Source organism: Haliotis asinina, chromosome 8 (genome assembly GCF_037392515.1).
Source record: "Haliotis asinina isolate JCU_RB_2024 chromosome 8, JCU_Hal_asi_v2, whole genome shotgun sequence".
Lineage (NCBI taxonomy): Eukaryota > Metazoa > Mollusca > Gastropoda > Lepetellida > Haliotidae > Haliotis > Haliotis asinina.
In genome coordinates this window covers 26772317-26796228 of record NC_090287.1, presented here as the reverse complement: position 1 = coordinate 26796228, position 23912 = coordinate 26772317, and the positions used below count along the sequence as shown (strand labels likewise).

The 23912-nt window shown below is 37.7% G+C and overlaps 1 protein-coding gene across 1 annotated transcript; it reads left to right on the top strand.

Moving 5' to 3' along the window:
- Positions 1 to 62: 62 nt before the first annotated feature.
- LOC137293444 (ubiquinone biosynthesis monooxygenase COQ6, mitochondrial-like) lies at positions 63 to 14303 on the top strand. The gene is made up of 12 exons (XM_067823980.1): positions 63 to 271; positions 6291 to 6425; positions 7385 to 7443; positions 8249 to 8509; positions 9217 to 9324; positions 9498 to 9560; positions 10017 to 10124; positions 10548 to 10626; positions 10913 to 11036; positions 11711 to 11826; positions 13165 to 13331; positions 13634 to 14303. The coding sequence occupies exons 1-12, from the start codon at positions 97 to 99 to the stop codon at positions 13661 to 13663; spliced, it is 1425 nt and encodes a 474-aa protein (XP_067680081.1). The 5' UTR covers positions 63 to 96; the 3' UTR covers positions 13664 to 14303.
- The last annotated feature ends 9609 nt before the right edge of the window (positions 14304 to 23912 follow it).

The window sequence follows — 23912 nt, the reverse complement described above, 5'->3', positions numbered from 1 at the left end:
CCACAAATATATTTAATATCATACCAATAAGCATAAGAAGACATGGGTGCGAAACTATTGTTAAGAAGGGAGGTTACTCCAGTCATTCCAGCCAGTATGGTATTCACAGCATTAAGAAGGTTACTTCCACCGTCCCGCTCTTACAGTGCAATTACACGAATTAGGAGAACATTCGGAGCCAGTGCAAATCTCTTCAATAACAATGAAGAAACGTCAGATATTGTTATATCCGGAGGTGGTATGGTTGGAGCAGCAATGGCCTGTGCTTTGGGTACGTAGAGTGAATTTCTTGAACACGACTGTTTGGTCCGCTGTCTGTATCCCGGTGTTAGAGATTTTCGACGATGTAAGATAAGAACGTAATTTTTAATATCTTTTAAAGTTTTGATTTTGGTAACCTTGAGTGACAAAGATATATTCATCTATTTCAGACAAAAATATCAAGTGTTTCCTACAAAAAACAGGCCCCCCTAAGGAACTGAAGGAATTACGGCAAATTTGAAGGAATTGCATCTCAAATGTAAAGAAACGCAGCCTACTAGCGAAACAATTGCAGCGATATCGGTAGTTTAGCGGTAATAACATAAACACAACGCCCCCGGAGGTTGTTTACGTGTGAACATCGGAAGCATCCGGGGGCATGACTCATGATGTTCTTTTGCAGTGACTATTTTTTCCTAACAAAATAATCTATAGCTTCGACAACACCTCACTCCTAAATGCATTCAACATGGGTGGTCAAAGATGGATAATTGTAAAAATGAAAGCAGTAGAAACTAGAAACAAAACCAAGACGGCAGCTCCTTCCAGTGATGCCATGTTTTGATGTGTGAGTTTCAGGACGCAACTGACAAATCACGGAACGGAGCCGAGAAATCTCCGAAGATGATCGAGCGTGTTTCAAGTATTACCGACTTTGTTTCCGATAGGGGCATTGTGTTTATGTTATTACAGCTAACTAGCGACATCGCTGCAATTGTTTCACGAGTACACTGCATTTGTTTACATTTGAGATGCAGTTCCATGGTGTAACATGTTTTCAGGTCAATAGCGCAGAAGATGATCATGAACATTATTGCGTATCAGTAGATCAAAACTGTAATTCCGTAAATAAATATCACCAACTGTAATAAATTTATTGTTAGAATGTTCCGTCGTCCACTGGTTTCCAATGCAACATACATTTCATGTCTTGTCCGCAAGCACGAGCACTAGAAGTGACGTACCATGTTTTCAGGTTACTTGTTATTGCGCGGGGTAACGCCCTTGTATGGAAGCGCATGTGATGCATTCTTCTCCACAGAAATCAACAAGTACAATGTATCATTTTGATTAAAAGCCAAGCAAACTTGTAATTTTTTTCTTGATTATTTTTATTTTTTTTGGTGAAATTTGTTAAAAATAAACATACTTACAGGTAAGTTATTCAATCATTTGCACATTCACTCTTCTTGTCTGCATGGCCCACCATGGCAGGGACAATAAAATGTGTCATGTCTGCGCGGTATAGTATCATCGCAGTAGTATTTTAAATGAACCAAGAGGTTACATGCCTGGTGCGAATTCTGCTGCACGAAAAAAATATATGTAAGAGATGACGAATTTGATGTTCAGTGGGGTTTTTTTTATTACATTGGCAACATTCCATTCGAGTTACGTGATATTTATGTTTGACTTTTCACTCGATCAGACGATGGTCCGCTTGACAAGTTGCGAGTGTTAGTTCAAAAGTTGGTATCACATTTATGAAGGTTCTCAAGGTGCATTACGTTCTATGGTAGACTTTGTAGTACTTTGACAGAAATTAGGCCACAACATCCGTGAAAGCTGAACATTTAAAAAAGTTTATGTTCCGATTGTGACAGAAGCTTCTGCACACGAGACGGCATTTACAGGTGGTGCTGTCATCTCACTGTACGCAAGAAAATATGGGGAAAAGAAATACCCCGAAAACATTGTACAGCACAGTAAATAATATTGATGTTTTTTTGCTCTTTATATAACTTAACTTCCTGATTTCAGTTTACAATAAAACGTCTCACAACAGGAACCGATGAAACTGTTTGTGCACTCATATGCAATCGTCGAAATCACCAGAGCGTTGAGTTCAGCTCACTTTGGGATATTATCCTCGCGTAACCGGTTTCAAACACATTATACAACATCAGTAATTCAGCATGACAACAATCCTGTCTAAGCTGACTCATTCCATCAATCAATAAACATAGTTTCCAATGTCAGAAACGTTAAAAGGTACGGGTGCCAATTGCATGCAGTGTCAACATCTGATCAATGAAGTGACATTACCAGTTTTCTACGGAAGCCTATTAGGGCCACACTTTGCTATTATTCAGCATTTTGTATCTTGAAAATTCAAGTTAGTTCAACATCCTATCTTGAAAATTCAACTAAGTATCTTGAAAATCAACATCCCATCTTGAAAATTCAACTTAAGTTTGTTGAATATTCAAGTAAATATCATAGTATTCAAGATACTATGTTGAATTTTCAATATACTAAGTTGAATGTTCAATATTCTTACTTAAATATTCAACAAAGGTAGGTTGAAGTTTCAAGATAGTAAGGTCAGTTTTAAAGGTGGGGTGTTGAATTTTCAAGATACTAAGTTAAGTCTTCAAGATACCAAGTTGAATATTCAAGATATGTACTTGAATATTCAACAAAGCTAATTTGAATTTTCAAGATTGGATGTTGAATTTTCAAGATATTAAGTTGAACTTTCAAGATAGTGAGTTAAATTTTCAAGATAGGATGTTGAATTTTGAAGATACAAGATGCCGAATAATAGCAAAGCATGGAACTAATAGGCTTCCGTAATAGGCTTCCGTACTTACGTAGTTTTCAAACGCTTCCACAGATTTAAAAATTTGACAGGGCTTCCCCGCTGAGACAGTCACGTGACTTTCACTTGACATGTAAACATTGCAGACAACGCTTACATTTAATATTTTATTTGTATTCAAGAAAAGGATGGAAGCATGAATTGCACTGTGTTTACAATATTTCTAAAGCGACACTTACGTTTGGAAGCTTCACATGAATAATTTTGATGCTAGGGAATTCCTGCTGTCAATTCGTCTACTTGGTGACATCATGGCCTTTCGAAATGGGAGTTTTTTTAAATTCAGGTTATGTGATTACATTCAGTTTAATGACGGCAGTCAGACATTGTTGTGAGAATTATTGAATGATGGCTTACATTTAGGATGAATGTTTAGGATATACTATAAATTAGGGTGCTGTTATACGGTCTTTCAGACACATATATGATAATGACAATTGTCTGAAAATCCATAATATGAAGAGTAGTATACACAATGGGAGCTACTGCACAGAAAAACAAGAACAAGTACACCAGACAACACACCAACGTGAGGAGCCAGGCCATCACACAAAACCTATGCCGAGATCCGATTTAGCACCACTCATAGAAGGTTTGTCACAATCGTTACAGAATTTGTTTCTCTCAGTTTGAAATCATGACACTGGGATGCTTCTCTAGCAGTGTCTCGGAGAACTCTTATATGTTGGAAATTGTCTCTGTTTGTGTCTTGGAGCTGCCTCAGATTCATGTCTGTCGCTTGCAATGTGTTGTACTTCCTTTTTGCTTTTGAAAGGGACAAACCAGTTGAATTTCGGCATATACTTCTCGATAGCTTGGTTCCACGCCATTGTTGTGTTCTATACCTATGTACCTGTATATCTCTAACTGGAGTGCATCTTCGCTGGTGGATTCCTTGGGGGAAGCCCCTGTTTGGAAGAGGTGTAGCAACAAGATCTAGGAGAGTGGTCCTAAACCCAGTTGAGATCCGATTATTTTTTGTTCTGTGCTGGACCTCATTTTGTTTTCTGTAATACCTGTCTTGGTTTTCTGTCAACTACTATGGGAGGGAGAACAAGGAAGACAAAAAGTGCTTGTATGTACTCCTTTTACCCCTGGTTACTTTATAATTATTTTTCCTCTGGGCTGCGGTAACCGTAGTATAGTACTCAAAGGAATATGAATAATGATAACCTATCTTGTGCAAATGTAAGTTCCTCTTTACCAATATACGATGTGCAGAATTGGATATGATGTTGTGTTCATCCACTTTCATTTGTTTAGTTATTGTTTTTATCACTTGAAATTGTTGCCAATTTGGACATCTTATGCATAAGACAGTTCTGGATCACTAACAAACCAACTACATGTGAAAAGTTCAATTTCTGTCTTAACAATGATTCATGTTACTCAAACGAAAATAAGAAATCAATACGATCCTGATTTGTTATAGAAAACTGAAAAGAGAAACACTCCTCCATATTATGACAATTGCGAATCATTTCCGTGTATTGTGGATCACATGACACTGTTTGGTTATTAATGTACATTTGGGGCTACAGAAACTTGCTGTGACAAACAGTAACACATGTTTGATTGAACAGATGGATGATAAATGTTTGTGATGTTTTCAATTAAAAATAACAAAAATGGCAGTTGATAACATTATCTTCTGTGTAGAAACACTTGCTACTCATTTCAATACATACACATTCCTGTATCAGGATTTCATTTACCAACATGAGCTGAAAATTATTCTCTTGGGGCTTTTGCATACATGGTAGAAGGTGCTGACTTCTGTATCAGAATTAAATCCCATTCAGAAGCTCAATCACACCAAGGGGTTGTGCTGTTTGTGGCTGATGAATTAAACGAAATTCACTATGCCATGATCTGTTGTGAAATTTATTTTCTATTTTAAGATATTTATGTGTCACTGATGTGCAGCTTTAACTTTTAAACTGTAATTATCCCCAGCAACCTGTTTTGTGGGGGTGTTAAAATGAACCCAGTCTATGCGCCTGTCCGTTCATCCTTTTGTCCATGCTTATTGGTCTTTTCCGGACCAGATCTTCTATGTTTCCTCACTGAATTTGGTACATAGATAGGTCTGGTGGCATACTGGTGCCATTTGGTAATTTTTATCCCCCCGGCATGTAATACGGGGGATATAGTGGACACCTCATCTGTCCGTCCATCCATCCATCCCCCGTCCGTCCATAATCATTTTGTTTCCGGAGCATAACTCAGAAACCGTTCAATATTTTTAGACCAAACTAGATAGATATGGTAATCTCAGCCTATGGTTGTGCCTTTTGCTATTTACAGATTTTTGGCATTTATATTTTTTTTGTTTTTCCATGGAACATTTTGATGTTAGTCTTGTGGTAGGGTGGGCTTCGTTTCCGGAGCAGAACACAAAAACCATTCAATATTTTTCTGCAAAACTTGGTAGATATATCAATCAGAACCTAAAGTGGTGCCTTTTGCTATGTACAGGTTTTTGTGATTTATTATTTTCTTGGTTTCCATGGAAACGTTTTAGACATAGTCTCCAAATGGAGGGATGGGCTTCGTTTCCGGAGCAGAACTCAAAAGCTGTTCAATATTTTTCTGCAAAACTTGGTATCAGTCTGAACTTATAGTGGAGCCTTTTGGTATTTACAGGATCTTGTGATTTATTATTTTCTCGGTTTCCATGGAAATGTTTTGGACATAGTCTGAAAAGTGAGAGGTATGTTTTGTTTCCGAAGCAGAACTCAAAAGCTTCTTAATATCTGTCAGTGTTACTTGGTAGATATGTGTGGCAGACCCCAAAGTGGTGCCTTTTGCTATTTACAGGTTTTTTTTATGTATTATTCTCTCAGTTCCATGAACACGTCGCTGACTTCGTTTCCGGAGCACAACTCGAAAACCATTTCATATCTTTCAACAGATCTTGGCATATATGTGAGGCAGATCTTGAAATTGTGGCTTTGCTGGTTACAGATATATGGCATTTATAATTTTCATGAATTCCATGGAAACAATTCAAACGTAGTCTAAAAAAACAATGAGTAACTGTCAGATTATTTGTCCTTTCAAACATGTTGGTGCCGGGGGGATATGTCATCTTCTTGTCAAATTCTGTATAAAATATATGTGGCTTTTCCATGACAACAAGTTTGACTTTGACTCAAATTGGTGGTAGTGTTCTATTCTGGAGCAAAACGTTAAAACTTCTCTCTATTTCTTCACCAAACTTGGCACATATATAGACCTGGTAGTGTACTGGTGCCTTTTGATAGTTTTGAAATTCTGACTTAAATATTTTTGGCATTTCCATAGCAACAAGTTTGACTTTACTGAAAATAATACATATTGTCATTGACAACTGAAAAACACATGTGATTATCATTGTTTGAGAGTGGTTTGCCATTAATGTTGAATTCTGTTTTGGTTGTTCCAGCCACCAACCCATTGTTTTCTGACAAGAAAATAATTCTTCTGGAAGCAGCACCAGACAAGGGAAAGTTTATTCTGCAAGAAAAATACAGTAACAGGACGTGTGCTCTAAGTCCAGCAACAATCAATTTCTTTAACAGTAAGTGTGACAAGGATGGCAAGTTTAAACTAACAGTTTTATTTAATAGCAAGTACATTTAGAAGAGTAAAACTACCCTGATCGACTGTTGCCATTGATTTTCTACAAAAGGATTGTCAGTGCTGTATTTGTTTATTCAACCTGAGATTCTGTTATCTAATGTGTCAAGAAAGGAATTACACATAATTCCTAGTTTTAGATATTTACTGTAACATACAGACGTACATTTCATAATCCTAGCAATATATTATATGTTAAAGGGAAACAGCACTCTCTTTATTGAGCAAATTGTGCAGTAGCATGTTACAGAATTAAATTACATGTGTCATTATTTCACAAAGATTTATAGGTCAGTCTAAGTAAACTTAACCTCGATATTATTTGTTACACTACACTAACCTGTACTTTTTCACCTTTCTTAACACAAATTGCGAATGTTGACATTCGCAAGTACCTTTTGAACTTTTATTTCAAACAACTTTGTACCTAATTCCAAATGCTGTTTTCCATACGATCGCTTCCAAGTGGAACATGCCATAACTGTGATTAAAGAGTCTCTGAAAATTGTATTTTTGTCAATATTGAACTGTCAGCTTGCAGAAATATTGACTGAAGGAAACCAAGTCATCAGAAAGCTCAAGGCATATATACTGCAGGTCAAATATCTGTGTGTTGTGAGGATTTTTGTTTGTTGAGAGATCAATTTCAGTGTCAATGACTGGGGAATTTTGTAAGTCCCACAAAACCCTAAACAGTAGCTGGTGTCTGATTGGTTAAATCTGTTAGGCTGTCTGGGATTTGATGGGACTGTCATAGGTTGATGAAAGGTTAGATGACACGACCTTCTACTAGGGTTTGTTACTCTCTGTATAGGAGCCTTGTACTAAGGTTTGTTAGGCTCTGTATAATAGCGCTGAGTTATAGGCATGACTATGTGTAAGAGCTGGTATTTGCTGTAGGTTTTGGTGGTTGGGATGAAGTTCTACAGATGAGGTGCCAGCCAGTCAGGAGGATGCAGGTTCGTTGAGGCATTACATGAATCATGTTAATTACTCCACATCCCTACCCACCTTTTGTACCTAACAGACCTGCTCTATTTACACATAGTATTTCACTGACTAATGGAAGTTCAAAAGACAGATTTGTCCTGATGATGTGTTTGATATTTTGTATTTTTGTTGATGGACATAGCAATGACAGTGTGCTGGTATTTTCGGTTTGAATTTATCAATTTGACCTCGTTAGCTTGTTGTAAGTGAAGCTTGCATCAAATCTTAATCAATTTCTATATTACATGAAACAAATAATTTTAGTTGTAGATTGGTCACATTTGTTCATAATGAAAACATTGAATAATCTGAACATTGAACAAAACCCTCGTACATCATATAGTTGAACTTATGTTCACACCCTAGTAGGTTGATTGTCCTGCCACAGATGGACATGTCAAAATGAAGTAGCTGTTGGCAGAAAAGAATCTTTCAGACAAGAGACTCTGATTATTTGGGCATGTAATTTTGAATGCACATGATGAAAACAAACACTCATGACCCTTTTTGACTTATAAATATAATAAAAAATTACCCTTGTTTATTTGTGTATATGCATATGTATAAAGTCAACAATATAGTTTGAATGGGACTTTCTTTTGAGTTTGATATGGTCCAAAAAGGTAATAAACATTGCAAATTAATCCAAGCTGGAAGAATTTAGAATTTCTTCATTGGCTTCAGTACACTGTATTTATCAGATGAACTTTTTGAATGCAATAAAAATGTGATGGCTGGATGAAAAATACAAACCCTTTTATGCACACTTTCTAGGTTTGGGAGTCTTGCTCTGAATCCATGATCACCTTCAACAATGATGATATGACTGAACCACTGGCTTACATCGTTGAGAATGATGTTATTCTGGCAGCACTAATGCAGAGATTGTCTGAGGTTGATCATCGCATAGAGATCCGATACAGAACAAAACCAAAGGCATATGAGATGCCAGGGGTGAAAGATTTCTCTTCAAAGCAACATCCACTGGTAGGCATTGAGCTGGAAAGTGGAGATGTCCTACGAACAAGATTACTTGTAAGTTGGAATCTTGATATACGAAAAAGGCGAGTATGTTTGTCGTAAGAGGTGATTAACGGGATCTGGTGGTCGGGCTCACTGACTTGGTTGACACATGTCATCGGTTCTCATTTATGCAGATCGATGCTCATGCTGTTGACAACTGGATTGTTTGGTCCAGACTCGACTATTTACAGACTGATGCCATATAGCTGGAATATTGCTGAGTGAGGCGTAAAACTAAACTCACTCACTCACTTGATGTACAAGGGGCAGTGGGATAGCCTTATGGTTAAAGTGCCCACTTGTCATGCCAAACACTTAGATTTGATTCCCCACATGGGTTCATCCCTTTGTGGTGTCCTCAGCCTCGTCATTGCGGGGATATAGCTAGATGTGGTCTAGAACCGTACTCACTCATTTACTTGGTATACAATATGTACATGATCAAAATGTTTTTGTTGGAGTTCTCGTAATGCTCACAAGTTTGAAAACTGTGTTTGCAAGACTGAAGGACAAGTTACAAGCCACTTTGACTATTGTGTTATTTTGTTCCTGCTGCTTTCTTAGGTTCAGAATGTCTTGGTCTGAAAACATTTTGGATGCATTTGAATTTATGAATCTTATCAGAGTGATGTCATCTGTTTTCTGTGCTGTAGGCATAAGTTTTTATTGTCAATTTAATGAAAAATTAGAGGGAGACTTTATTGCATGTTTTCTGACAGATTGGAGCTGATGGGAACCAGTCAGCAGTGCGCCAAGCAGCTGACTTCCACACAGTCACATGGGACTACAAACAGAAGGCTGTCGTGGCAACTCTCAAGCTAGCTGAGGTCTCTTAAGTACTTCTTATGATCTTAATCCATCAGTTTCCAATTGTTTTGTAAGGAAGATTTGTAGAATTGTTCTTGTAAGATCAACAGTGTAAGCTAAAACAATGGTTGTTATTATTTGAGGCTTTTATAAAGTAACAGCCAGTTGTTACATTCTGAACTTTTGGTTACAGGCTCCTGATAACTGTGTTGCATGGCAACGATTCCTTTCAACAGGTCCAATAGCTATGCTCCCAGTAAGTACTTTTATGATAGCCTTTGTTTGTTTTGTTTGCCTTTGTATCATGTAATAAAGATACATATGTACGTATCAGTTGCTTTCATTGATAGTAGGCTGAATTTGTCAAATGCATTTCTCAAATATAGTGTTCAGTTTGAGTATTTATAATCAAATTCATTCATATGCTGTAATTTTGTTGGATTGGAAACAACATAAATGAGTTCATGAAAGGACCTAAGCTATTACATTCTTCAAAATATTTAATTTAATTTTGTGTTTCATTCTCTTTATTTGTACATAGACCTGCATTGCCAGCTCAACGCAGATTGTTATTGTTTCAGACTGTTTGTACTATATATAGACCAAATTATTGACTCTCAAAAGTGTCAGTATTGACTGTGAACTGTCATTAACAAATTCTGCACTGTGCAAGACGTAACTACCTACTGATGTGGGATGTATGTACATACAGCTGACAGAGAACCTTAGTTCCCTGGTGTGGTCCACAACGCACGAAGCAGCCAAGCATCTACTGAGCATACCAGAGGACAGCTTTGTTGATGCTGTGAATGATGCTTTTGTGAGTTCTTTTCCTTTAAACATTTCCTCACTAACCTGAGGGACATGAAATCTGCTTGCATGAACAACGAGACTATGTGTTACAGCAGTTTGCCATAGGGAGTCAAGGGTGGAGAGGAGGAAACTGTGAGACAGGGGTGATCAAACAAAATTATTGGCCAACCATGAATATCTGGTATTTTACTGCAACTGTATCATATCATAACTGCTTGATCTGGCACAAAGTAAATTGTTATTTCATGCCATAGTTTCAGCTGTAATTCCAAAATCAGGGTGAACATCATGTTGTTTGTACAAATCCAAAAAGACTAAAACCGGGTTTTGAACTTCTCAAAGGCATGGTTTACTTCTCTTTAAATGTGAATAAGAAAGAAATGGTACATACGCTGATATCAGATGAATAACACATTATATCTCATTACAGTGGCATGATCGAGAGAAGAATGTTTTGGCGGACAAGGCTCTTGAAATTTTCAGTTCTGTTGTTAGGAACATCTTGCCAGGTATGTTAAAAGTATCTCCATTCCTCTAATGAGAGGTTCTACATCTTTTTCTGTTAGGAAGGTCAGAGTGAATTCGAGGAAAGGTAGAGATGTGAGGATTGTGCTTTTGCATGTAATGCAGATGCCTTCTTGTTTAATCAAAGTGTATCCCTTTTCAGCATGCAATATTTTCAGATATGACAGGCAAAAGATTTTCTTATGTTGTATTGAATATAAAATAGTATTGTAAGCTGTATGGTGGAAATGGTTACACCGTGTTTTAACCTACGTTCTGTCTTGTGTGTAGGACCAGACACAGTCCGCCAGCTTCCACCAACAGTAGTTGACATTGAGCCTGGTAGCCGTGGCGCTTTCCCACTACAGTTGATTCACTCCTCAGCATATGTGCGACCTAGAGTCGCTCTTGTAGGGTGAGGACATTAGTCATCTGCTGGGCGTGTAAGCGAGCAGACGTACTGATTGTATGATCTTGGATTATGTAGAGTATAGAAATTACATTCTATTTTGTGAAAACATTAGATCTGTTTGCTGTCTTAGTCCCTTGGAGAAGGGATAACATCATCATAATCTTTATCTGTTGCTGGGCAGTACATGAAGTTGTATCTTTTGTGAAGCTGGGTTCAGAAAAGAAGTGTGTGTTGAACTGGCCCTGGATATATGAGATGAGATATGATATGATATGATATGATATGATATGATATGATATGATATGATATGATATGATATGATATGATATGATATGTACAGAAACCCAACTTCAGTACCTCACACTTGAAATTAAACAGCCTTTTCATCAGATTTTGGTCTGAATATTTATAAAAAAAATAGTATTGCATCATGAGACATAAATTATTTTCATTACGATATAGTGAATGTGCAGACTCAAAAGCTTCAAATGTAGTATAAAGAATATTGACATTACTTGAAATAGTGGTGCATGCTGAAAATAGATATGAGATGACTACCCATCATTGCTTTTGTAGTGATGCATACAGAATGGTGATTTGGCATGATTATCAGTCACTGTTTTCATAGTTGTGAATGAAGACAGAAGATTTTACGTGGTCATTTATCATTATTATAGTGATGCAGCCCATCGTCTCCATCCGTTGGCAGGTCAAGGGGTCAACTTGGGATTTGGCGATGTAGAATGTCTTTCAGGAATTCTGGCAACTGCTGTGCAGAATGGTAGTGATTTGGGTAGGTTCATACCATGAACCCATGGTATATCTATGCTTGCCATCATTTCAATTAAATAAGGTTTTTTTTGTGTGTTTTTTTTCTATCATTCTCTTTGTCTTGTCATTACAGACACTTGAAAGAAAGTGTTAAAGGTCACATGCAACATAAAACACAACTTTGCAGATTCTGATACTATTCAGTTTACACTGATCGAAACAATTCATAAAAAATGCCAGTTCAACCTATAAAGTTGAAAAAAAAAAGTGACGAAAACATGCCCACGAAATCAGAGTTCAAACAATTCACTAATTTTCCCCCAGCTCTGGGGGAAATTGTGGTTTCAACAACTGTGCTACGCCCATATACATGCACGAAGCTTAAAACAGTAAGCCTGCCCGGAGCATGAGGTCGTAAGCAGTAGTCTAGTCTTGGATGTATACACAAAAAGTAAATAATCTGCTTGTTACCTATAAGAAACCATGTTGATTGTGATAAGCAACCTCTGTCACAGAGAAAACTCAATGTTTGTTTGCTGACATGTCTTCCTGCCTGTCTGCTGATGACAACATGCAATCCACAATTTCAATCACTGACCACATGCAGTTTTAAATGAACACCTATCGGGCTTATACCCCATAAACAGAGAGCCAGCTAAGTGTATCGGCAAATGAGCCAGCCAATGAAACGATTTCAATACACTTGAGTGCACACCCAACTGCTCTGACAGGGTTCGATATACGGGGTCCTTTGTTTTGAGCGTAGTAGACCCAAGTACAAAATATTGCACTTTTGATTTCTGATTGTATGCTTATAATTTTGTTTATTTGTTTTTTCATAATCACCAGTGCATATTGTATGTCAAGAATAAGTGATAATTGAGTTTTAATTATGTTTGATTTTTTCGTTGCATGTGACCTTTAATGACCTGTGTTAAACACTGGTTGATCAGATGCTTGATGGGCAGTTAGAGGCTGGAAGGTAACATAACAACGTATGGTATGGATTTACAACTGCTTTAATATTTACAACACAACCAAGTAGCTGAGAAACATTGTGTTGTAAATCCATATCATATGTTGTGGTGTTACTGTGCTTGATGATTATTGACCTCAGGATCTCATAGTCACATTTCCTTCTTCAGGTGTTAAATTATTTTGCTCTTCATGTGTGCTAAAGTATTAAATTTAGTTATCAGAAGTGCTATTGGCTTTTGTGGGAGTGTTGATTAATGTGAGGGTTAGTGTACATGTGGAAGGATGCTGCTTCTGTATATGGCTTTCAGGTAATCTGTCCAGCAAAAATACTGATGATGGTTGACAATGCCTGAAACCTGATTCCAATGCCGTTTTGTTGCAGGATCACTAACCCATCTCCATGACTATGAGACTAAGAGACAGTGCCAGGTGGTGCCAGTGATGGGAGTTATCGATGGACTACAGAAACTATACAGTGTTGACTTTACTCCCATTGTTGTGCTGAGGAGTTTGGGACTGCACGCTACCAATACATTGGACATTTTGAAGGTTAGAAGTGACATGATCTATCAAATGTACTTCATCTTTTTACTATCAGCAGGAATTTTAGAAAAACTTAAGGCATTATTAATAGCGTGGTTAACAACGATGGCTTCTGTGGTTGCTGTTGGTCACAAATAGATCATAAATTTTGCATCAGAACAAATTATCATATGTTTCTGTGTATAAGTATATAAAACATAGGGTTGGGATTGGAAGCTGAATACACAGGGAGGGAGAACATGTTTATCCAGCTGTCAATGTCAACTTTTGACTGGTAGTCACTCATGTGAAACATTTGTGTTTTTCAGAAACAGATTATCTCTCAAGCGGCAAGTTAATGGTCCAAGCAGACCACATGTCTTAGAGGAAAAGTTTCGCAGTGTGATTGCCTGTAAATAAATGTCATAGTGAATAAATTCCTTGCTTGTTGTCTTTCACATCAGTTGTGTTCATTTATTCAAGTTGGACATATTGTAAATCTGGTTGGCAGACATTGTTTAAATGATCCATTTCATCCAACTTGATTTAGTCAGGGTCTTTTCACATGGAAATTGTAAGATGTACAGCTGTAACATATGTTATTATTGATTACACTTTCTCATTGAAGTACAGATTGTAGTACTTTTGTAGGGTTGAGTCCAGAGTTTAAAATTCTCGCCTGCCCAACCATCCGGAGAGGTCTGTTTTCATCTTGGATGGTCAGATTTCAAGAGTGGCCTGTCTGATCGTCTGGTAGATTTGTGTAACCCCTAACACCTCTGAAGGATGTTATTGTGTTTCAGCAGCATCCAACTACAGATGATGACGTCCTTGTTCATGCTGCTGAGAAAAATGACATGAACGTGCTGGTTCAGACTATAAACTCATTTTACTCTGATCTTCATTGTGAGGCAGAAAGTGCAACATATTTCTAGTTTCTAAACAAGGCCATGTAGCTTAGCCTTAATGTTAGAACACAAGCAGTAAAGTATTCAGAAACCTGATTTTGTTGTTTATTGTTGACAACTGGACAGACAAATTTGCATCAGGACTGGTAATTTGTTAAAGTTAACAACTCAACACTGTTATGTCCCATCCAGGATTCAAACCCATACAATTCAGGCACATAATCACCAGTATGCAAAGTCAGTCGTCTAACCCTCTCAATCACTGCAGCTTTTTACTAAGAAAGTGTATCCCAAATATAACATTTCACAACTTTCTAAATGGCATTGCATATCCATTCATGTTCATCATCCAAAAATCATAGATGACATTTGCTTTCAGGAAGTGCGTCTATATATATCTGGTCTAGAAATTCCCCCAGTATAACCCTTTAAGAAGATTCAAAATGTGACTACTGTGGTGAATGTGTCCGGTATTTTATTTATTGTAGTAGAATGACAAAATGGAAGTGGATGAGTATCAGTTATAGTCATAGTCACATTTTGTTATGTGTCTGTGTCACAGCAGATGGTTAATTTTGAATGCTTATGTAAGCAATATATGAAATGGTTTTGTTGTCATTTAAAGCCACACTCAGCAATATTCCAATTAAACTGAAAATAAGTGAGTCTGGACCAGACTATCCAGTGATCAATATCATGAGCATCAATCTGTACAATAGGGATATGATGTAAAATACAAGTAAACACAGTAATGCGTGTCATCAGGATTTAGGTAAGGTGTAACTGTTCAGCAGCTGTTTTAACAGCTGTATGCGAAAACAAGTTTGGAGGAACTAATGTGCTGGTCTACTAATGAGCAAGAACTTGTCTCACCTTTACCCCAGGGACCTGTGAAGGTAGGGTACAACAGGCCTTCAGCAACCCATGCTTGCCACAGAAGGCGACTATGCTTGTCGTAAGAGGCGACTAATGGGATCGGGTGGTCAGGCTCATTGACTTGGTTAACACTTGTCATCGGTTCCCAATTGCGCAGATCGATGCTCATGTTGTTGATCACTCTATTGTCTGGTCCAGACTCAATTATTTATAGACCGCCGCTGTATAGCTGGAATATTGCTGAGTGCGGCGTAAAACTAAACTCACTCGCTCATTTACCCCAGGAGATTGTATTCCCAGTCCTTAGCCCTGTGTCCAAGATTAATTTCTGCATAAGTCACAATAAGGACAGTGGGTGATTTTGAACTGTAGGAGATTCAGTAAATAAGGAGCAACTGAGCAAATATTTGCACATATGATACATAGTATTAGTATCATTGGCTTTAGTGTAGAATATACACAGAATATATAGAACCCCATGAGAAAACCTGAGTGAAGTAAGTTGAATATATTTATCAAAAACAGTAAAGATAAACAGCTTCACATACATACTTAGATTAGACTGACAAGTGGATGATAGAATGCCCACTTCGTGTAAAAATTTATTGTGTTTATTTCTGCTTGAGAAACTAGTTTTCTCAACAGAAAATCCTTCTGTTCTCACATTTTCTTTAAATCTTTAATGTGTGGTCCCCTCACCCCTCTCCCCTATTCAAACATAAAGAATTTAGCCACTAACAGTAAGAGATAAAAACAGTATCTGTGACAGTATTTGAGTCACACAAGTACAACAAGTTCCGCAGTGAGCTTCAGACAGAATAGATCTATCTAAATAATGACATTGCTGTCTATACAAATGAAATTAAAGCAGCTTGACAATAATTATGGCCAGCAGCACAGTGATTGGTGGGTCAGCTGTCTATAATCATAGTTAGACAATGGCTGTTCAACCACTGAAGCATGACATTGTGACATCTGTCACAAATTTTATCATTGTCCACCTTTGATGTAGACACCTGGCCATGATAATAATAGTCAAGCTGCTCTTATTTCCTTTACATTGACATCAATATAATTAACTGTTTAGTTAGATATATTTTATGTACTTACTCAAGGAATGTGTGAAACTGAGATACATACTATCTTGTGTCACTGTCTGTGTTATTAGTTTATGTGTGCTTTTTGAGTGTCAATGGAAAATATGACATCGCAAGGTTTTAGATTGTGTAAAGTAAAAATGATTTATGCTTTGAAAACAATTATGCTTTGCTACAATGTTTCCAAGTGGTTTGTATATACTCAGAGACAAAATTGTGACATGGATCTTTTTAAATGCAAACTTGCCAATATTTGAATTTGAACAGGGGAAGAGTCTTAAAAAGAAGTGTAGAAGTCATTTAAAGAAGTGTAGAAGTCAGAACAACACATCGGTTCATCTTGGGTAAAGGACAGATGGAGAGCTACATACAAAGAACTTAGTTAAGACACCCCCCAACACACACACACCCCACCTCCCTCTCTCGTATCTCATGATTGAATGAGCCCCATTCTTAACACTTTGGAACATATCTGGGACATGATAGGTTGTCATGCGCAACGAAAGGATCCTCCTATACAGAAAGATTCTTTACTTGTTTATATGAAGTGGGACACAGACTGCCCTTTCAAAAGATCAGCAGGCTGACGGTATGAAGAGAGTGCTGTCTGTCATAATTGATCGTGAATATTGATCGTGAATCTTGTAAGAAACGCAAAATGACATTTTGAATGTTCAGATTCACCAATAAACTGAACAGTGAACAATAAACTATACAATTGCTTGGCACATTACATTGTGCCATGTGTTCTAGAAGGGTATTATTTTGGCATGGGAGAAGAATATCCTTGTTTCAACACGATAACACCAGCCTACAATTTACTCTCAAGCTGTACAGCAGTTTTTTTACACATGCTTTTATTCATTTCAGAGGAGCATCAAAGTATACGAATGTGGCACAGTGGAATTAATGTGTTGGCATAAGAAACAATATAGTATAGCATAACAAATACAGTAGGTAGTGCATATTGCACATATAAGAGAAAGTATAGTCAGGTTAAGGCTATACATGTAATTTCAGTTCCTTGGGCCACTTCTTCTGGAACTGTGCCATGTTATTTTTCCTGGCTATGCATCTTTCCACTGCTATAAGAGTTTTTAGCCTTTTTAGGACATTTTCAAAAGTCTGTTTTCTGTCATTTATACTGGCTAGGTATATGAACTTTTTTCTAGCAAGAATAATATTATTTATGAAAGGATTGCTGTGTTGATTCCCACCAACATTGCAAAGTTGGTGAATGAGATATTAATATTGGCAGTGTTATTAATATATAATCTTAAATCATTCCGGAGTGTCTGAACAATATTACATGAAACATACACATGTCCAGTGTTTTGTGATGCATTTTTCAAAGAATGTACAGAAGTCGTCTATTATTTTCATCTTTACTAGTTCTTTTCATGTAAACTCTAAGAGTTCAGTATCATTTGTACACTTTCCATAATTCAAGAAATAGCATCCCAAGGTTGAGTAGTATTTGCGAAAACTTCCCATTTTCTGCAAACTTCTGGTAATACATCTGTTTTGATCAATTTATTATGACATTTTATACAACCTTTAGAGGGCGTGTTAATATCACTTCATTAATACAAAAAATTAGATTTTCATGTTTGTGCTTCTTGTAGCTTTCCAAGTAATGGGAATATTACTCAGTACTCTGTTGTAATCTACAAAAAAGTACCTAGTATCTAGTTTTATATTCATTCAAGGATTAAAGCCCATCATAGTTACATGTTTTTAATCTCAGTCACACCCGCAATGGACCAATTATGGATAAAAGAGTAAAGTTTGCAAAATGATGGTTCACAGAGTATTTTCTGAAAATCACACTGGTCAACTCTGAAGAATCTGTACCTCTTCCATGCCAAACAAACATCTTTCCAATAAAGGTTATCCACTTTCTTAACCTGATCAATATTACAGACTGTAGTTCCTAAGTGAAGTAACGGTCTAATAGGAGGAGATTTATAGTCATTTTGGTAAAATTTCAGCCATATTGTGAATTAAACAGATTGTAATTTCACCATAAATACATGTAAAGTATAAAAATCTGTGAATGAAGGACAGTAAAACCAACTAGAATATCACAGTATTTTAGAAGGAAAACTAGCATCGACTTCTAAAACTGGATTTCAAATTCAGACAAGACAGGATAAAAATGGGCTAAAAATCACAACTGAAGGTGGATCACCACACTAGGGACCATGGGGACTTCCAGTACATGTGCTTCCTGCATGTGCCACAGGTGGATTTACACCATCCCATCAGCTGTTAACAATTTAGACACATGTAGCCATACATTAATAATGCACACATGCTACTACTGAAAACAGTATAAAGTTTTAATGTACTTTGAATGTTTTGGGACTTCCATACGGGTAGGTCTAGTAGGGACATTTCAGGGATTGTTGAAGGTAGCTGTACACTGGCATCTCTGCAGTGGTGCTATTTTAAGTGACAATAATACAAGAATCTGTATTGAAACGTCCTTCACCTGAATAAAGTCATTCATCCATAAAGTTTGTCCTCATCTATATTATGTGAGTCACTGAAAGAATACTAATACTACTTCCCTGCGGTGTTTCTAGAAAGGTTTGCTGAAATATCATCAAACGAAAGAGTAGACTATAGTGTCACAATGAACCGACATTATCACACCATTTAAGTCTGCCCCAGTGGTCAAATATATCTTGGTAAGCATACAATATCCTTTCTAAGAATCAAGATTGTGCATCAAATAGTGATCAGAGACAACACAAGTCTTTAACAGCTAGGCCTATGGCAATGTCCCACACTTCATCCATGGAATATCCCAATATTAGTGGTCATCCAAGTCATCAGCCTGACCTGATGATCCCTATTGGAAGAAAAATGTGATGTCCATGGGGTTTACAATAATCACAACTTTTATTTGAAATGAATAGATGTTTACCCTGAAGCAATTTGATTTTACATGCAATAACATTTCTGTCACTTCTGTTTCATTTTTGCCTTTGGGTATAGTTACACTTGATATTTACTAAAATTCAACAAACAAGAGTTTAATGTAGTGTTTTTCTGTAAAATCCTCAAAGTTCCCAATCAGCTAACAGATTTTGTTGCGTCTTGAAAGTGTTAGTTGCTGGGAACCTATGGAGAATGCCTAGTGTTATGAGGTGTGCAACTTCAGGTTGCCACTCATGAAGTTGTTGATCATGTGCATCCGGCAGTTTTCATGGTTGCAATATTGTTGACAATCTGTTGACATAAATGGTAGGTTACAGATCTACTTCCAGGCTATATTTTCATTTAGTCTGTTTGCAGTGAAAATATACCGATGAATTTTACTTTAAACAAAAAGTGAAGTAAATAATAGTGAAATTAATGTTATGAATCCTCATAAATTCACTTTGCCAACTGAAATTTTATGTTTCAGAATTTTATTCACCCTAGGCTGAAAGTTGTTTAACACACGATCATAGATTCAAATCGTTATAATTGGTTTGTTTCATATGGGTGTAAGGGCAATAGTTGAAACACTGAAACAAATGCACTTGTATACAAAGCGATATGAAAGTATGGTAGTTTGTTTAACAACTTTTATCTGAAGTTGAATAAAATTCTCAGATTTTAATGTTCAGTTGGCAAGATATATTGGCGAAAGAGGATTTGCCATCTTAATTTTCTATATTCAATTTACCTTTGTGTATCGCATCTGACTGATATTCAGAAGTACTATGAGTGGACAGCACAAAATGTTAGTAATGTGAAATGTTTTTTGATAATTTGAAACAGCGCTCAAAAGATATCTATTATCAAGAGTGGCATCAACATGTGGTCCTTTCCGAATCTTTGACACTATGCAAGAATAAAGACTGATTATTCTCTTCAAAATTATCTAAAAGCTATTGGCTCAAAAGATTTACGGAGATGTTTGACAAAGATTCATTGTAATGTACATGATTTCAATGTTAATTCCTATAGACACTCCAAAACATATGAAACTGCGTTTTGTACTTCTTGTGTGACTGAACTAGAAGATGAATTCCATATCACACTAGTGTGTCTTCTCTACAATGAATATCGTGCTAGATATTTACCTGAATATTGTCGTACACATCCTCGTGTCCAAATGTTTCTTGAATTGATTAAAACAAGCGATAGCAATAGACTTTTAAGACAATGTATCTTTTTTGAAAAAGTGTATGTACTCCAATCGAAACAAAAAATATCTGTGAATATATAATGATATTAATTGTACCAAGATTCACATTTACAGTGTGGTGCATATGTATGATTTTTACCTCACTGTTTACACATGTTGTACTGTAGGCATCATGGCCATCTATACGTGATATAGAATCAGATCAAAAGGGTTATTGACCAGTGAAGGTCCCAGGGTAGAATAAGCCTTCAGCAACTCATGCTTGTTGTAAGAGGCAACTAACAGGGTCGGGTGGTCAGGTTCACTGACTTGGTTGATGCCATTGGTTCCCATTTGCGCAGATCGATGCTCATGTTGTTGATCACTGGATTGTCTGGTCCAGACTCGAATATTTACAGACCGCCGCCTATATAGCTGGAATATTGCTGAGTGCGGCATAAAACTAAACTCACTCACTCAGAAGGGTTATCCAACATGTCTTGAAAAATTACTCGTGTTTAGTTCCACTCAAGGTCATACACTGACAATCCATAAAAACAACAATTCAGGAAAGTGGGAATACTTGCAATACTCAACCAACAAAGTATGGATGGAAAGCACTGCAACAAATTTGTCTAATGTGATTCTCTGTGGTGTCCAGCAGTCTTTTTGCTTGTTGTATTGTCTGTTTGCAGTGAAAACATACCAATGAATTTCACTTTAAACAAGTAGATCAAATAAAGTGAAAAGTTGTTTGACAAATACTAGTAGCTATTTGTATTACAAGGGAGTATGCACCGTAAATGAACCACTGAGAATAAGTATGATTGGTTGAACTAAATGCTTAGGACATAATGCACATGCATGTGTTTCACTGTTCCAACTACTGCACTTGGCCCCCATGTAATACAAACCAATACTAGCAATTGAAATCAATGATCCTTAGTTAAACAAGTTTAATCATAAGTCAAATAAAATTCTGAAATTTTAATGTTTGAATTGGCTAGGTAAAATTGAGGATTCACTAATTAACTTTTTTCTTTGTTGTTGTTGCTTTTTCATATGGCAGAGTCCATAATAGCAGATGCCAACCCTAACTTGGTCCAAATAGTATTTTTGGCCAAAGCTGAGGCAGAATATGGTACTTGGGGTCCCAAATTAGTATTTTAAAAATTCGGAAAGGTTTTCATATTAAATAAAATGTAGATATTCTAAGAGCTTACTAACCATGTACTGGTCTAAATCAGTATCTACATACAGGTTGATACTGAATAAAATTTGGGTGAAATTTTTTGTGTATGGTACATTTGCTCTTCAATACTCTCATGCAATTGTCTCATGCATTAAAATAAATTGTATATTTTTATTCCTACATTTTCATGATGAATACATTAAAATTTTATGGGTTGGAATGTCTGCAGTACATGAATCCTCAACCATACGTCTCCAAACCACCAGTGCAAAAATATGACGAAGACACCAATTAGACATAAAATTCTTTTTATTTTTTCTCTTCATGTTTAATTACAATAATTCATGTGTTTTCATTTAAAATAATTTGGTTTTACAATGTTCATTCTGTTGAATGAATTTATAACAGCAGTTTGCACATAATTTTAGAAGCGAGTGACTTTACACAGATAATCCTGAAGACATTTAACAGGAATCTATTACAATCTATTTTCAAGACAAGAAAAAATTCATATGCTGAATGAATGTCCATGAATAAATGTAAAATTGGAGAGGGGGAATGTTTACTCTCCATCCCTGTCACAATGTTGAAAATGTTTCTCAAAATGTCCAAATCATGCAACACTCAGTTGAGACAGCAACAACTTCAAGGGAAGGATCACATTTTTGCAGCTTCACATCAGGTATCCATATAAGGTAGCATTTTCTGAATCTAGTCCTAGCGTTTGCTGCTTTGAAAGTTGATGCTGCTTCAGGACCACCTTCTCAAGGAAAGGTCTCTTATTTCAGTGGATATACATGGATGCCAAGGCTCTTAGTGTCCTCATCTGTAGAGAATGTATTAGAGATACCACCATCCTGCATCAATGTCCAAATCCAGTTCATGCTGCCTTGTATCCACTATCCAGGTTCTGCCCCTAGCAGTCCACCATTTTATGCTGTCTACCACATCTCAATGCCATGGATCCACCACTCTAGGAAAGGTCCACCATCTCACGTTGCCCACTGGAAAGGTCCTTCATCTCGTGCTGCCGACGGAAAGTTCCACCATCTCAAGTTCTCCATCTTATCTCCTGCTGTTCCAGGACCACCATCTTGTGCTGCCCACTGGAAACCTCCACCTCGCACTGCCCACTGGAAAGGTCCTCCATCTCGCACTGCCCACTGGAAAGGTCCACCATCTCGCACTGCCCACTGCCCAAGGAAAGGTCCACCATCTCACACTACCCACTGCCGAAGGAAAGGTCCACCATCTCATGCTGCCCACTGGAAAGGTCCACCATCTCATGCTGCCCACTGGAAAGGTCCACCATCTCACGCTGCCCACTGCCGAAGGAAAGGTCCAACATCTCGCGCTGCCCACTGGAAAGGTCCACTGTCTTGAGCTGCCCACCGGAAAGGTCCACCATCTCACGCTGCCTACTGCTCAAGGAAAGGTCCACCATCTCACGCTGCCCACCGGAAAGGTCCACCAAGTCACGCTGCCCACTGTGAAGGTTCACCATTTCACGCTGTCAAAGGAAAGGTCGACCATCTCATGTTGCCCATTTCATCTCCTGCTGATCCAGGTCCACATCTTGTGCTGCCCACTGGAAAGGTCCACCATTTCATGCTGATCCAGGTCCACATCTCGTGCTGCCCACTGGAAATGTCCACCATCTCATGCTGCCCACAGAAATGTCCACCATCTCGTGCTGCCCATCTGATCTCCTGCTGCCCACTGGAAAGGTCCACCATCTCGTGCTGCCCAAAGAAAGGTCCACCATCTCGTGCTGCCCACTGGAAAGGTCCACCATCTCGTGCTGCCCAAGGAAAGGTTTTACAGTCTCCTGCTGTTCCAGGTCCACCATCTGGTGCTGCTCAGGGAGAGGCCCACAGGAAAGGTTCACACATCTCTTGCTGTCCTAAGGAAAGGTCCACCACTTTGTGCTGCCCAAGGAAAGGTCCACCAGATTATGCTGCCAAGTTAAGATCCACCATCTCAATTGCCAGCTTGCCATTTCTGTCAACAACCTAAAATTTTACCTTACTTACCTGAATTAATTGGTCCTATCAATGTATTTCATTATCTTTCATTCAAAATCTCACCAGGGTCTTCATCCATCCAGTCAGACCAGGGTCTTCCATACTTCAAGTCATATCAACGTCTGTCCATTCGTCTTGTATGGGTCTTCACCCATGCATGCTAGTGTCTTCATCCAGTCACACCAGGGTCTTCTATCCATTCATCTTGCCAGGGTCTTCATCCATCCAGTCACACCAGAGTCTTCTGTCCATCTGTCATGCCAGGGTCTTCTCTCCATCCAGTCAAACCAGGGTTTTCATCCATCCAGTCACACAGAGTCTTCTATCCATCTGTCTTGCCAGGGTCTTCATCCAGTCACACCAAGGTCTTCATCCATCCAGTCACACC